Raw genomic sequence first — 15096 nt, forward strand, 5'->3', positions numbered from 1 at the left:
ACCATTATACTGTACTGTACATGGTTGAGCCATTCAAATATGACTGCCGTTAGCTTCCGTTAGCGCAATATATTGCATGTTATGGTATGTGTCTTGGCTCCCTCCAGGCAGATGGTGCTAGTTCGGTTCCCTTCGCTCGCCGGCTTGGTAAACACTTCCCCCATGCACCACCCTTGCTTCAGCCTGGCCAGCTCTGCTTCCTGTGAGGCCTTCACAGAGCAGCAGACCAGCTTCCTGGAGCCTGGCCCTAGCAGCACACTGGCCAGAAGCAGCCTGGGTAAGGACAAATCACAGACTACTACTGCAGTGGTTCTCAAACGTGGCCGCAGACACCCATCTGAGAAAATGTATATATAAGGTTAAAGAAGAGGAGGACAGGGTGAGATGGCAGAGGATATGCTGCGGCGACCGCTGAAGGGAATAGCCGAAAGGAAAAGAAGAAGATGGGCGTCAAAGTGGTTAAACAGATTTTGATGCTACTGTATATTAATTAACACATTTTTTGGGAGGGGATGCCCTGGAAATCCCTCACGGACCCCTGGGCGTCCAGAGGCCCCACTTTGAGAACCACTGCTCTACTGTACTGGAAACTCTGACGATACAGAGAGACGAATATTACAAGCTCAGAGAACGTAACCAGCTAATTGCTGTAATGGGGTTGAGAACCGCGCATTATAAGCGAAGAGTTGTATAAGGCTCACAGGTTAATCAATATTCAACCTGCTGTTCCTATGATGTTATTATAGGCGAACGTTTCCAAACATTTCCAAAAATGTCCAAAAGGAAAAAACAACAATAACTAGGAAATATAATTGGCTTAAAGGACCATTTCACGCATTTTCAACCTATCTTCACATTGGTCCTCACTGGTAGTCAGGTTTCTGAAGTCACTGGTAGTCATTGGTGTCCTGTCCATAGCCCACCAATGAGATGCAGAGAGAGTAGTATTGTGCCGTCTTATGAGTATGACTGAGCATTAGTGCTCAGTTATTATACCAATTATAATAATATAACGGGTGAAGTTCTCCTTTAAGTGGTTAAAGTCTTGCTGATATCCAGGGGAGTCAATGCAAAGGGACTGATGGTCAGTTTGGCTTTAAATAATATTAACTATTTGTACTAGGTATCATTTTCGAAGGATTTCAAATCCAGACCTGCAGCTCAGTAAAAAATGAACAATTGCTCGATCGTAACAGTCTGTCTGTGTGTTGCATGGTCTGATTAATGTCTAGGTTCGTTTTTTTGCTCACGTATGTGAGCTGGAGCTGAAATACAGCATGTTAATTTGCTCTACCAGTGAACATGATGATGTGGAACAAATGCATGCACTGCTCTCACAGTTTGTGTTGGTGTTGATATTAATTAATTAATCAATTAAGTGATTCCTAAAGGGTTCATTTGACTGCGCTTGATATGAAGTAGCTCTTCGCTTAAAAATGTATAATGCAACAATTGGAAGGAGTCGATGACTATTATTGTCCTCGGATCTCTGCCGATGGAACTAAGAAGGCAACTGTTAAATGATGGATGTGTGGGATTGTTTTTGTGTTGTGTTTCTTCTATTCCTTTCCCTTCTTCTCGACCACCAGAGCGGGCGCAGATGTTTGTCGCCAGTCGGCTGCTGGAAATGGGCTTCTCTATGAGACACATCTACAGGGCCATGGAGGCAGCAGGTACTGCCGTCTGCGTCTACCATCAGTACTCTGAAACCATGAAGACCTGATGCTGTTTCTACAAAATGTCTTTTAAATCTTCTGAAACGTTATGTTGCTATATCAGTGGTGCTGCTCAAACTGTTTCCTGTCAAGGACCCCCAAAATGTTATGCATTTGGCTGATGAATTGACAAACTATGAGCTAGTATATCTGCTATTTTTGAATATTATAGCCAAAGTATAAAATAATGGGCTGCATCCCTATTCTGGGGGGAAACCCCACAGTATATGGGGGGAACCCCACAGTCTAGAGTTTTGGTGTACAGAGCCAGAGTCCAGTTTCCTAAGTCTATTCTTGGTGAAACAGACCTGAGTTGCAACCGTACTTGGTACACTGATACGTCCAAAATAGCAGATCTACGAGCTGAGCTACGTCAGCTTGTAGATTTGCTATTCTTGGCCAACGTTACCCACAGAATAGGGGTTTAGGTGGCTAAAGTACTAAAAACCTCTTGACACTTCATGTCTCCCGTTGGACCTTCCCAGAGGTGGAAGGCGAGGTGGACTCTCGGGCCATCGAGCTGCTGGCCAGCTGGATGCTGGAGCACCCGCTGACGGAGGAGCGCCAGCCGGCCGGGTCACAGAGCCTGGGCAGCGCTGCCGAAAGCCCTTCTCCTGACGGGCCAGAGACGGTGCAGTGCCCAGAGGCCCCCACCAGTGAACCCACTGAAAGGTCAGCCGCTCACGCTGGACATGTCGTTTTCGCTGGTGTGTAGGACACGGGTTCTCAACATCGGGTCTGGGGAACACCAGCGGTCCAAATGGACCTTTTGTTACGGATCTGTAACAGAGCCAGTGTACACGGGTTATCTCTGGGACCCCAATCTACAGTGTTAGTGTAACTTTGACCCCTGGTGGGCCCTGGACCAGACGTTGACCTTTATAACCTTTATAATTTCTAGGTCCCTCAGTTTGATAAGATTTGATCTCTGGGACCCCTGTCTACACCTTAAAAGCATTAATTTAACGCTGAGAGTACATACTGTAAATTGAACCAAATGCAATGAAGGGTCTCAGAGTTACACAACTGTAAGGGTGCATTTAATTTGGTTCTAGTTCCTAACTCAGTCATTTAGCTGGGGATGCCCTTCAACTCCATCAAGAACCCCTGGGGTGGGGGTGGGCTCCCTGGATCCCACATTGATAACCCAGGTGTAACCATGAGATACCAGAGGTAACCAGAATGCGTCCTTCGAAAGCCACACAGGTTGTGCAAGAACACGCTGTGATTGGCCAGTAGCCACTTTGAGTGGCACTTGGGGCAAACACTCTCGCCAGAACATGATTTACTATTCTCTGCCTATCGGGTCACAACTCGAATGGCCCTGAGTCGGCTAAGCGAACGTTCGACACGGCAACTCGCTCGCTCGCTTTAGCTCGCTCGGTGGTGTCTCAAGTTCGCTTGAGACAGCTGGCCTCCGTTGCAGTCTAGTCCATAGAGTTATATATTTAAGGTCTCGTCCGCAGTTGTTGTAGGCGAGAGGCACTTCCGCGTTGGCCACAGAATCGGGGCGTGGACCGTGGTTATGAGCACAACCCGTGTAGGATTTGGAATGTCTCAACCAGAATCCATCTTGTTTTGCAGCATGCTGCCTGGGTTTGAATTGGTCGAGAGGGAGAACTTCCTTGATGTCCACTTGACCAGGAACAGACCCCCTCCAGCACGACGTCGACGCTCTGGTCTGGGTCAGAGGACCCCCTTCAGGAGGGCAGGTGAAAGTACAGCCTAGTGGCACAATGGAAGTGTACATGCTAAATTAGGGGTTTCTTTCCTCAATTGTTTTCTTAGAGTTTGTTTTTACACTATACCCAGTTGCTCAATGTTTGAAAGCTATCCCCCAATATGTTTCTATTTGGTAATCTCAGATCATGGGTGCAGGGCCAAAAAGGCTATCATGGAAGGAGGTACTGTAGGTCCCGCACACCATTCTTTAGGTAAAGGAATTACGTGCGAGTATACTATCCCGTGAGTATACTATACTGACCTGATGAAGATCCTGTGTTGTCTTCTCTTCAATAAAGTCATTCCTTTACCTAAAGAATGGTGTGCGGGACCTACCTCTCCTTCCATGCATTTGGTAATCTGTCATTGTGCTTTAGAGTAACCTCCCATAGAATAGTTTGTTGCTGTATAAAGACAACCTACTGTAGTCGGGGGATTTTATACATGACCAAAGAAATGTATTAACAAGATACGATACAACTTTATTGTCAGCTTTCACTGAAATTAGTTTTGCGTCCATGACGTCACCGTTCAAGATACAGACAAGACATACACAATACATTACACAAGGTACATTACAGGACACAAATCACAGAAGCAGACAGGAACCAGAACAATAGAACATATCGAATAGAACAATAGAAGAGCTTGTGACTAATAACATCGGGTCCATTTAATGCAGGCTTTTTTTCCTCAATTTTCTGTAAAGTAAACCTTTTGGACATACAAGCTTTCTGCCTGACAGCAACAATATGCTCTACCTTCCGTTTCAGAATTGCCGTCCCCGTCGCCAAACCCTCTCCCACAGCTGTACCATCCAGACATTGGGGTTTCTGATTGGCCGGAGCAGCTGGAGTTCCACCCCTACTCGGTAGAGGAGGAGTCAGAACTGGGCTACATGGACGACTTTGATGACGCGTACCACGAGGAGCCCTACGAGGAACTGCTCACGCCAGCCTTCTTCAGCCTGGAGAGAGAGACACTCCAGATGGTGGAGGTGACGCACACTGACACACTGACACCAGTGTTGATTTTGTCCACTATGACGAAAAATGTTCGTCGACTACCTTTTTTTCCACAGACGAAATAGAAACTAAATGAAAACTAAGCTATGATGACTAAAACTATTAGACTAAGTATATTGACAATTTTGTCAACAAATAAAAACTAGACTAAAATGTCAGGATGTGGACAAGAGATCCAATATAAGTAAAAGACGAGTCCTTGTAGACGTGGTTGCATTCTGAAAATAGCCGATCTACAAGCTCACAGCGCGATACGCTGCCATTACGATCTACAAGCTCACAGCGCCATACGCTGCCATTACGGCGGCACCAATGTCCGCCAAAATACTTTAGCTTCAGCTTTCTTCTTCTCCTCTCTCCTCTTCTCTTTAGGGTGGGGAAGAGCAGAACCAGGTGGTGAAATGTGAGCTGTGCAGCACCCTCACCCTGCAGTTCAGCAACCACATGAAGCGGCAGCACCCGGGCTGCGGGCAGACCACTGCCCGCCGGGGTTACGACAGCACCGGGGCCTACGTAGACGTCTGGTTCAGAGGCGACTGTGGCTCCAGCTTCCCCTTCTATCTCCTCTGCAACTCCTGTAGGGAAATGTACCTCGCTGCCAACCTGGAGGAGCTGAGCTCCAAACATGATAGGTACAGACAAAAAATAAACTGCAATCCAGAATTTTTATTTTAAGGTCCTATACAGTGATTGCAATTTGGGTTCGTTTGGATGCTGTCATTGTGATTTTTGCATTTTTCTTTTAAATAAAATTATTCTGTGCTTCCTCTTCCATAGGATGAAAGGTCTAACGTATGATTTGATTGGCCAATTGGACAGCACCTCTGATGGTAAGAAATCCTCATTTCATCCCGCTCTATTAACACATTTAGTACCGGAACTGCATCAAAATAAAGGCGTTGCTTGCGCCGGAGTAATCGCCAGAGTAGTGATCGCTTCCATTTTGAAAGCCATGAACCGGAAATACTTTCTTAAAAAAGTTGACTGACAAAGTGCCATCACAATCTCCGATCATCTTAATATATTTATATACGCTACAAAAAGAGTTCATATTTTGCGGGAGAGACGGATGAGGAGCAGAAACGCAGCGGCAGCATATCGATCCATTCATCACCACGGAGAGCGCCCTGGATGAGGAGATACGAGTCATTCTTTCCGCCCCGCTAACATGGGAGTCAATGACAAGCTAATAGTTTCACAGAGCGTTAGCATACGGCAAGCGAAAAGCGAAATGCCAAAAAAAAAAGAAGTAATTATTCTGAATATTATTATCTCGCCCCGCGTCGTTTGGACGTCGCTAGGACGTCCACAGACGTCTAAGGCACCTCTCGGTTCCAATCCTTATGACGTTTCAGGACGTGTTATGTACTAAATGTGTTAAAATGTGAATGTAGTCGGGCTGGGCAAAAATATAACGATTATTTCAAACTTGCCATGATTATTAATGAACCAAAGAAAGGTGAAAGTAGCAGATGTACAAGCTCACAATGTGTCGCATTGCAGCGTGTGGTGACAACCCTGCTTCTTGATTGTTGAAGATTAACCCATTTCGACCCCATTCTAAAAAACAATATTCTGAAAATCAAATTTTTTTTCTTTCCAAAATCTTAAAATAATTCATGTTGCTATAATGTATATACTATAGCAACAACTAAAATGACACTCCGACTAGAAAGGAATAACAACGTAAATAATGGTGTTACATGACCGGTTATTTAATATCGGTTTCGGTGAATTGCCTTGCCCTACAATGTAGTATAACCAGTCTCTTATTTAAATGGAAGTAATTTAAGCTAATAAATAATGTGTTTTTTTTCCCTCTCCCTTTTTCACCTCAGATGACTGGGAGATGGGTCAGCAAGATGACAGTGACACAGACAAGCTTACAGGACTGGAAGACTTTGGTGTCTTGCTAAGACCGTTAGGGCTGACTGAGAAGAAGCAGATTCCAGATCCCATCCCTTTCACAGAGCCAGACCCCCTGGGGGCCCTGGTCCACCACAGCTCCACAGAGAACCACACCAGAGCCCTGGTTCCTAAAGGTACTGGATGCTTATTGCTGCCTGCTGTCAGGCACAAACCTTTTCATGGGTATTGTTTACCGTAAATGGTATGTCCTACTTCGTTATATAACAATGTTGTGCAAAAGTAACGACAATAGCTGATCTGCCGTCGCTTCGAACCTTTTTAAGAAGAGATTATGACAAAATAATAACTACATTGGATCCATTGGAATGCCATACAAGGTTTCCACCTGACAGTGATGATGCGATTATGCTAGTTATTACTGTTATTCTTTTGGTGAGACCAGATACTTGCTGTAGTAGTCCACCAGGGCTCTATACTCGGCTGAATATTTGCTCCAGATTAGGGACTCTAGGGTTAAATGTGAGTGCTTGTATTGAATTCTACTTCCCGGTGCTTGTCTTTGCAAACTGTTAATGAAGTATTCAATCAATCAATCTATGTTGTTGAACATTGTGCTAAGGTGTGTTTTGCTCCTTGTCCAGGCACTGAGCAGAAGGGCTCTCCTCCAAGCTTAGGGGAGCAGGCCGCATCTCTGAAAGACTTCCAGGACAGACTGAAGGCTTTGAAGAGAGTCACATCCACAGCACAGATACTGCTAGCTTACAGCATGGTCATGAAAGCACTATCTCAAACGGCTTCCAGGTAATTTGGAGCAGTTTACCGTATAATATCGCTACTTTGCTTTACTATCTTAAAGTTGAGGATTATTCTTTTGATATGATCTCAATTGTTTTTTCCATCTCCCTACGCCAGTGCATCAGCATCTAGCCAAACCAGTGGGCTGGAGGCTTTGGGTCTGGCAGATATTCGGATCCTAGTGCGATTGATGTGCCTTGCAGTGGCCGGACGGACCCATACCAGCATGGATAATCAGGGCTGTAAGGAGCAGAGTGCACGGAGCCTGTCTGTAGATCACAGCAGCTCCACAATCATCAGCTTCCTCAGTTCAGCCATCGGCAGCCTCGTGTCTCAGAATTCTACTGCTTATAGAGAATTGATGGACATCTGCACTCAGGTCAGACTCATGCTCTGTGGTAATGGAAATGATGGAATGCCCATATTTCTATGCAAATATATCTTTTTAAATTAATCTACTTTTAAAAGAATATTATCCACTGTTACAAATTATACATATTTTTTAGTCTTAGTCCTAGTAGTACAAAGTAGTAGTAAGGTTGAAATCAATTTTTTGCAAGTAGAAATTAATGCGGGTGTTAGAGGGTTAAATGGTGTGATTATATAGCGCCTTTATCCAAAGCGTCTTACATTGTGCATTACCCATCACCCATTCACACACAAACTGACGGCAGAGGAAACCATGCAAGGCACCAACTTGATCGATTTTTTAAAATGCCTGTTACAATTTGTGTGAAAATCTCAAAGTGCTACAATAGGCAATTGCATAAAAAATAATGATGTGCCGAATGTGTTATTGGTGACCCATTTAGAATTACTCTTATTAACTGTCGGATGACAAACTACAAGAGAAACTGAGGCATGGTTACTTCCTGTAGGACCTGATGGCTGCGGCCACTGGGATGAACATCGGGGCGATCAGCGACCCTCAGCAGAGAGGTCTAAAAGCTGGACTACAGGGGACACCGCACAAAGACTACAAGGACCAAACTACTTCTACCTTCCTAGTCACTCAGAACCTGGTGGCTCTGCTTACAGAGAAGGTCACGCCCTACCGCTACACCCCTGACAGGACTGACCATGAGGCCAAAGGTAAGAGTTCAAACGGGAAGCGAGGAACACAGACGTTGTTGCCTGGATCAACACAGTTCTCCTCCAGGTCTGCTCAAGAGGGGCGCGACAGCGCAAGCTAAACGGCGTGCAACAAATTCACAGGACCGCGTGCAAAAACACAGGTCTCATTGAAAATGAACTATAGGAGCGTTAAATCGCTTCACGTTTGCAAAGGCCCTTTCGGCATGAAACGATCGATTATTTTCCTTGTGATTACTCCTTCCAAATTAAATTTGTACGATAATAACGAAAATAATAACAAAAAGCGAATTGTTTTATTTTGATTGACTTCATTGATTAATCTAATTAACCACTTTTGCCCTATGTTTTACTTTGTCGTACAATGGTCACACAAAAATAGCGAAAATAGCTGATGTACAAGCTCACAATGTGTTGCGAGCTGTTGTGAGTGTTTTAGGAATTGACAGTTTTTTTTAGTTTTTATTTAGTCTTAGTTTACATTTATTCAAATATTATGAGGAAAGCCTTGATTTATAGAAGCTGAAGGGGGTAGAATGAAAGAATGCCTGACAATCAGGTATTGTTTCCCTTTTTATTGATTGGCTATAATGACTTTTAACTGCTGGAAGTAACCATATGAATATGAACCACCTGTAGTCACACTGTATAACCTTCTGGTGGTGTTTCATAGATCCAGGTGTCTGTGGGATGCCTCCTCCTCCCCCGTCGCCCATGGGAGCCAGAGTGGGTCCGCTGGAGCTGGCCAACGCGCTGGCAGCGTGCACGCTCTCTGCACGGCTGACCAGTAAGCACCGTCAGTGGGCAGCCCAGCAGCTGGTGCAGGCCCTGGCCGCCTCAGAAAGAGACAATCCTTCTCGGCCCCAGACCTACAGCGACGTTGCAGGAGACCTGCGGAAATGTCCTCTGAAGAAGCTGGAGGGACACCATGGCAGGGTGAGGTGTCGTTTTTTTTCCAAGGATTTTAGGTCGTCGGTTCAAATTCAACACTCATGGAGCTCACGTAACGTTGTGTATTTTGTCTATTTATTAACTGCTGCTACTGCTACAGTATGTGTACTTACAGTACCGTGCACTTCTGTCCCAGTCCAGCGATAATGTCGTTAACATAGTTGATTGATGCGGTAGGTCCCTGTTTCTTTCCCTGTATTTGATTACAAATACAGTGACCGATGAGTAGTGAATTCAGTAATGTTATTACAGTAGATGGCATGTTGTTTCGAGTAGTAGATGCTAGGTTCATTTTTGTTTTAGCTTTCATCCTCGTTTATTTTCTATATTGTTGTCTCGACACTTTACAGTATGTGACTATTTACTTTTATTTTGTTGATTAGCATTACTCTGCTCATCCCGTTCTTGCTAGCCTGAAATGGAATGCTAGCTGAAATGAAATGTATCTGGTGCAGTGTGTTAATGTTGGTGGGATGGTAGACTGTTACGTCACGAAACCGACATGTTTGTGCCAGCATGGATGATTAGTCAAAAGTCAGACGACAATTATGACGACATCGAGGCCCGCCAAAATACATTTTAGACGACTAAATCAACTGTAGATTTAGTCGACTAAAATCTTATGATATTTAGTTGACTAAAACTAGACTAACACTAAAACATTACAGGTGACTAAAAAGTAACTAAAACCAAATGAAAACTATTCAAGAGACTATGACTGAAACTAAAATCTAATTTTGCTGTCAAAATCAATACTGGTTCCGTGTGTGTCTGTAAAGCAACTGTTGTTAACAACAAACTCTGCTAACGTGGCCTGGATTGATTTGTTGCGTTTAGGTGACGAGCTGTTCGTGGAACGATGAGCAGAACTTACTGGCTGCATGGTCTCAAGACAAGATGGTGCAACTGTGGCACATCAGCCAGACCACTACGGAACTTCAGACCATGTTCTCCTGCACAAGGTTCCATCTGCTTGATATATATTATTTTATTTTTATTTATTTTTGTAATTGCAGTTTAAACTGCAGTATACCGTACATATTTGAATTATAAGACAGAACCCAATCTGGGAACACATGTGGTTACAAAAATGTATAATAATTTAGAAATTATATTTTGAGAGATTCTAACAAACCTATAATAATAATGTCTTGAATTTGCTTTGGCCAGGATAAATAAAGTGTCCTAAAGTGCCTTGCATGGTTTCCGCTGCCATCGGTGTATGAATGTGTGTGTGTGTGTGTGTGTGTGTGTGTGTGTGAATGGGTGAATCTATGTAAAGCGCCTTGGATAAAGGCGCTATATAAGTGCACCATTTACCAAGCCTCCCAGTAATTGAACATTTATACGGGTAATTAATGTTCTATAAGGAGAACACTGCAACCAACATCCCCAGTGTTGTGCAGTTTAGATGTTGCACATTACAATAGCGTTACTTTTTCTTCTTTTCAGCCAAACAGAAAAAGTAAGTGCTGATAAGACATCAGGAGCTCATGTCATGTCCTCCATGTTCTGGAGTTCTGGAGGAACCCTGTTTGCTGCTCACCAGAACAAGCTTCTCAACATCTGGGCTATCAACGGTCAGTCTGTCATTTCATACAGGATAGAGCAACGGTTCCCAAATGCACCCCCCGTTACCTCCCAACGTATCTGGAAATATAAATTGCATGTCACGCACCCCCAGAAGGTGCTCGCGCACCACAGTTTGGGAACCACTGGGATAGAGCATAAACAAGTGAAATGATTGAGAACTCATACAGGATAGAGTAGTATAGTAAGTCGAATGAGCAGTCAAAATTGTAACCCACCTGAAAATATGTACATTATATTATATTTTTAGTAAAGAGTTGGAAAGACCCCTGTTACTGAACAAACACTGTATAATGTAGCAGTGGTTTTCAACCAGTGGTCCTTGAGGAGGTTCAGGTGGTCCCAAGCTAAATTATGGAGATTTGGTAACCAAATGGACCCTTATTTCAACTTTAAACTCTTGAGGGTGTAAAATGAAACCAAACCACACGTGTCCATTTGGTTTTATTTTACACTCTCAAGAGTTACATTATTGTTAAACATCAGCGTTACTTAATTTACAAGATCAACATCAGTACAGAATGGATAATGGACAAAATATTGAACGACAACAAAATATAGTTTAGTTTTAGGTCTGAGAGGCTAAATGTCACCAAATGGTGGTCCGTGGCTCAAATTCCGAAGAAGAATTCACGCTTTTGACGCTTGTGTTTTTTTCCTTCAGGATCTCACCATCATTTGGAGGCCCACAGGTCCCGGATCACGGCGCTGTGTTGGACCCAGCAGGTCTCCTTACCGTTTGTTACTGGCCAGACAGGAGGAGCCTGCAAGAGCAGCTCTGCTGAGAACCTGCTGGTAGGAAGGCTGGATGGCTCCCTCTGCTGGCTGCAGGTGGTAGTGAACGAGTACCTGCTGCAGGTGGACGGAACTGAGCTCACCCACTGCTACAGGAAGGAAGGTGAGGTCATACAGTACGGAGATGAATGCATTGCACGTGTATGACTCCTGATGACTATATTTTTATGTATTTGATGTATGTATTACCATGTTTTTTGTTCTTGCTTACTGTAAATTGCTCTGGATTAAGAGCGTCTGCTAAATGCCTAAATTGTAAATTGTATTATAACGATGTTTTTTAATGGCTGTGATGACTTGATCTGGTGGAAGTTTGTCACCATCCCTGTACTTAACGGAACGCCTCTTCTCTTGACCCCTCCCAGCTCCTCAGTGTTTAGCCTGGCACAGTAAAGACAAGCCGTTTGCAGTGGGCTACCCGAGTGGAAAGATCCTCCTGGCCACAGCAGAGCCCTATGAGACAGAGCAACCCGTAGTGCTGTCAGCCTTCCCCGTGAGTCCACAAAATGCCATTAATTGTCAAATCAGCCATTACGACGCCATCAAGGCCCGCCAAAATACATTTTAGTATTTAGACTAAAACTAAACACTAAAACATTTCAGATGACTAAAATATGACTAACACTAACAGACTATGACTAAATCTAAATTCTAAATCAACACTGCACAGGAGAGCACGAGCTCCCTGAAGTGGGATCCCACGGGGCACCTGCTGCTGTCGACGGGCCGGAGCGAGGTGGTGAAGATCTGGGCGCGCTCCGGAGGCTCCTGGACCACCATCCACTCCCTGTTCCACACCAGCATGGTCACCGTCACGGACTGGTGCCCAGTCCCCGGCAGAGCTCAGAACCCCAGGCTCATGATGGCTGTGTGAGTATACTGTACACATACTGTATGGCAGTGGTTCTCAATGTCCTTCCCAAAGGGGTCCTTGAGGGAGTTCCAGGGGGTCCCCAGCTAAATGATAGTTTGGAACCTAATGGACCCTTATGGGTCTATAACTCTGAGAGTGTACAAATGGAACCAAATGGACCCTTATGGCTCTATAACTGTGAGAGTGTACAAATGGAACCAAATGGACCCTTAACGGCTCCATTTGGGGTCCATTTGGTTCCATTTGTACACTCTCAGAGTTAAATTAACATTGGTTTTACAATATAAATTGGGGGTCCCAGAGATATAAATGTCATGAAATGGGGGTCCGTAGACTAATGCATGTCAAACTGGTCCTTGAAATTAAACGGGTTGAGAATCACTGCTAGAGCCGTAAAAATCTTCTCTTATGGGGGTCCCTGGCATATCTTATCAAAGAAGAGGTCCTTGACATACGGTACATATCACACCGAATCTCTCTCATCTCCATGTTTTATTTGATTTGGCCCTATGTTTCTTTTCTGCTCCTCCGATTGCCATCGCCTGTGTTGTTTGGTTTGACCTACAGTAGATAATATATCTATGTGTTGATGAACAATAGACAATTGATGCTGGGGTGTCGTGCCATGCAGGCAGACATTTTTCACTCTGGTAGGCATTTTTATAGTCTGACCTGCCATTCCCAGAGCAGACACTGGTGAAAGTGGTTAACCCTTAAATGTATCCATTCATATTCTCTCTCTCTCTCTCTCTCTCTCTCTCTCTCTCTCTCTCTCTCTCTCTCTCTCTCTCTCATTTTAACAGGGGCTGTCAGAATGGTGGGGTGCATGTGTGGACGCTGCCACAGGGTGGCACTAGTGTGTCATTACCCAAAATCCAGAGCAGATCCCCCGGTCAGGACAAGGGCAGTGGTGCTAAGGTCAGTCTGCTTCTGACTCTGAAACCCCCTGAGACTGACTTTAGATGTTTAAAAGGTGCTATGCAGATTAAAGCTGCAATCCGCGTCCTGTCCTGTCCTGCCTGAGAGTGGAACCAAGGTGGGAGGACCAAACATCTACCGCTCCTCCAAGACGGAATCCCTGTTTGGCCCACAATTACAATTCATCCCGGTTTTAATGGATTAAAATAAGAGTGCCGTTTTAAGTGTATTTTTCTTATAATTACTTTATTTTTCTAGTAGCTTTGGTATCTATATTCTATATCTATGTATATCCATCTCTCTCTCTCTCCAAGTGTCACTGTTGCGCAGCCTAACACAGACAAACACACACATACACACAAGGGAGGAGGGCCTTTACAGTACAGTGATTTTCTTATTACTACAGTATGGTAATGGATGTGCTTTGTGGCTTTGGCACAGGTGAATATCACGTACAATACATACATAGTCAGGGTTGACAGCGCTTCAGATTTTTCACATTAAAAATGCAACATAATTCTCACTGTTAAACTACACAATTGTGTGTGTGTGTGTGTGTGTGTGTGTGTGTGTGTGTGTGTGTTGTCTTCCGTATAGTGTGACAGCGCTGTGTGTGCGTTCACACTGAACGGCCACATCACGGCGGTGAGGACCCTGTCGTTTTGCCCCAGTGGACTGGCTCTGGCGTCTGGAGGAATCGGAGGTCTTCTGAACATCTGGTCTCTCAAGGTAACGTCCAGGTCTTCTACCATGCGTTCCACTGTTGATTTTCTGCAGCAACTTTTGATTTTTGTTTTGTAGTCATAGTCTCTTGAATTGTTTTCATGTAGTAGTTTTAGTCACATCTTAGTCACCTGGAATGCTTTAGTGTTAGTCTAGTTTTAGTCGACTAAATATCATAAGACTTTAGTCGACTAAATCTACAGTTGATTTAGTCGACTAAAATGTATTTTTGCGGGCCTTGATGCCGCCGTAATGACTGATTTTAGCGTGTAGAGCTTGTAGATCTGCTACTTTCTTAAGCTTAATAAAATTATAATCCGACCTCGCGAGTAGAAAACCAATGTTCACATGGAGAGATGACCCTCTGGACTGAAGCTACGTGTCGCCACACAATCACTTCCGGTTCAACTAGGCTCAAAGTGCGTGTGATAAAGAGGGCCATTATATTGGGTTTATGGTGGCATGATGTCATTAACCAATCCATCCTCTTTCTGCTTCTTCTAGGATGGTTCCGTCTTACAGACAGTGACAGGACTGGGTTCATTAGTCAATATTACCTGGATACCAAATGTGGGAGTGGTCGTATGTTCGGGAAGGTCAAAGGTATGTTTTTTTTCTTCTTCTTCTGTATAACTAATTATTTCAACCAATCTGTATCTTAATACAGTATATCTAGTACATGTGCAGTGGTTGGAGGTTGTCTCCCTACTTTTCCACTGACACAAGTACAGTAGACCCTAGTGTTGGGTAGGACACATACTGGTACACAAGTACTACTGCTTGAAGCCCATAACCCATTTAGACAGTTTTCTGAAAAAACTATTCTATTTTTATTTCAGTGGTTCTCAAACTATTTCATATCAAGGACCCCAAAAATTGTAATTGGCTGCCTACCCAAATCTGAAAAGATGTTATTCCAGGGACACCCCCGGAAGCAAAGATTTGCTCTTAAACAATATATATTCAAAGATTTGCACCACATAAAAAATAAAATAAAAGCAGATCTACAAGCCCGTAGCACAGCACA

The 15096-nt window shown here is 44.0% G+C and overlaps 1 protein-coding gene across 1 annotated transcript in view; it reads left to right on the forward strand.

Moving 5' to 3' along the window:
* LOC308309723 (putative E3 ubiquitin-protein ligase HERC1) overlaps nucleotides 1–15096 on the forward strand; it is a gene marked incomplete at its 5' end in the record, with an annotated part of 80022 nt that overhangs the window by 46575 nt on the left and 18351 nt on the right. Inside the window, 20 exons of the mRNA XM_080755640.1 lie at nucleotides 108–277; nucleotides 1590–1673; nucleotides 2201–2387; nucleotides 3300–3427; nucleotides 4211–4434; nucleotides 4835–5094; nucleotides 5240–5292; nucleotides 6301–6504; nucleotides 6973–7132; nucleotides 7244–7505; nucleotides 8005–8218; nucleotides 8892–9154; nucleotides 10007–10131; nucleotides 10622–10749; nucleotides 11424–11657; nucleotides 11920–12047; nucleotides 12225–12424; nucleotides 13232–13346; nucleotides 13944–14075; nucleotides 14574–14672. Coding sequence (XP_080611766.1) covers nucleotides 108–277; nucleotides 1590–1673; nucleotides 2201–2387; nucleotides 3300–3427; nucleotides 4211–4434; nucleotides 4835–5094; nucleotides 5240–5292; nucleotides 6301–6504; nucleotides 6973–7132; nucleotides 7244–7505; nucleotides 8005–8218; nucleotides 8892–9154; nucleotides 10007–10131; nucleotides 10622–10749; nucleotides 11424–11657; nucleotides 11920–12047; nucleotides 12225–12424; nucleotides 13232–13346; nucleotides 13944–14075; nucleotides 14574–14672 — 3370 coding nt within the window. The remainder of the gene's footprint in view (nucleotides 1–107; nucleotides 278–1589; nucleotides 1674–2200; nucleotides 2388–3299; nucleotides 3428–4210; nucleotides 4435–4834; nucleotides 5095–5239; nucleotides 5293–6300; nucleotides 6505–6972; nucleotides 7133–7243; nucleotides 7506–8004; nucleotides 8219–8891; nucleotides 9155–10006; nucleotides 10132–10621; nucleotides 10750–11423; nucleotides 11658–11919; nucleotides 12048–12224; nucleotides 12425–13231; nucleotides 13347–13943; nucleotides 14076–14573; nucleotides 14673–15096) is intronic.

This window comes from Protomyctophum bolini (assembly GCF_963924005.1).
Source record: "Protomyctophum bolini genome assembly, chromosome: 22".
NCBI lineage: Eukaryota > Metazoa > Chordata > Actinopteri > Myctophiformes > Myctophidae > Protomyctophum > Protomyctophum bolini.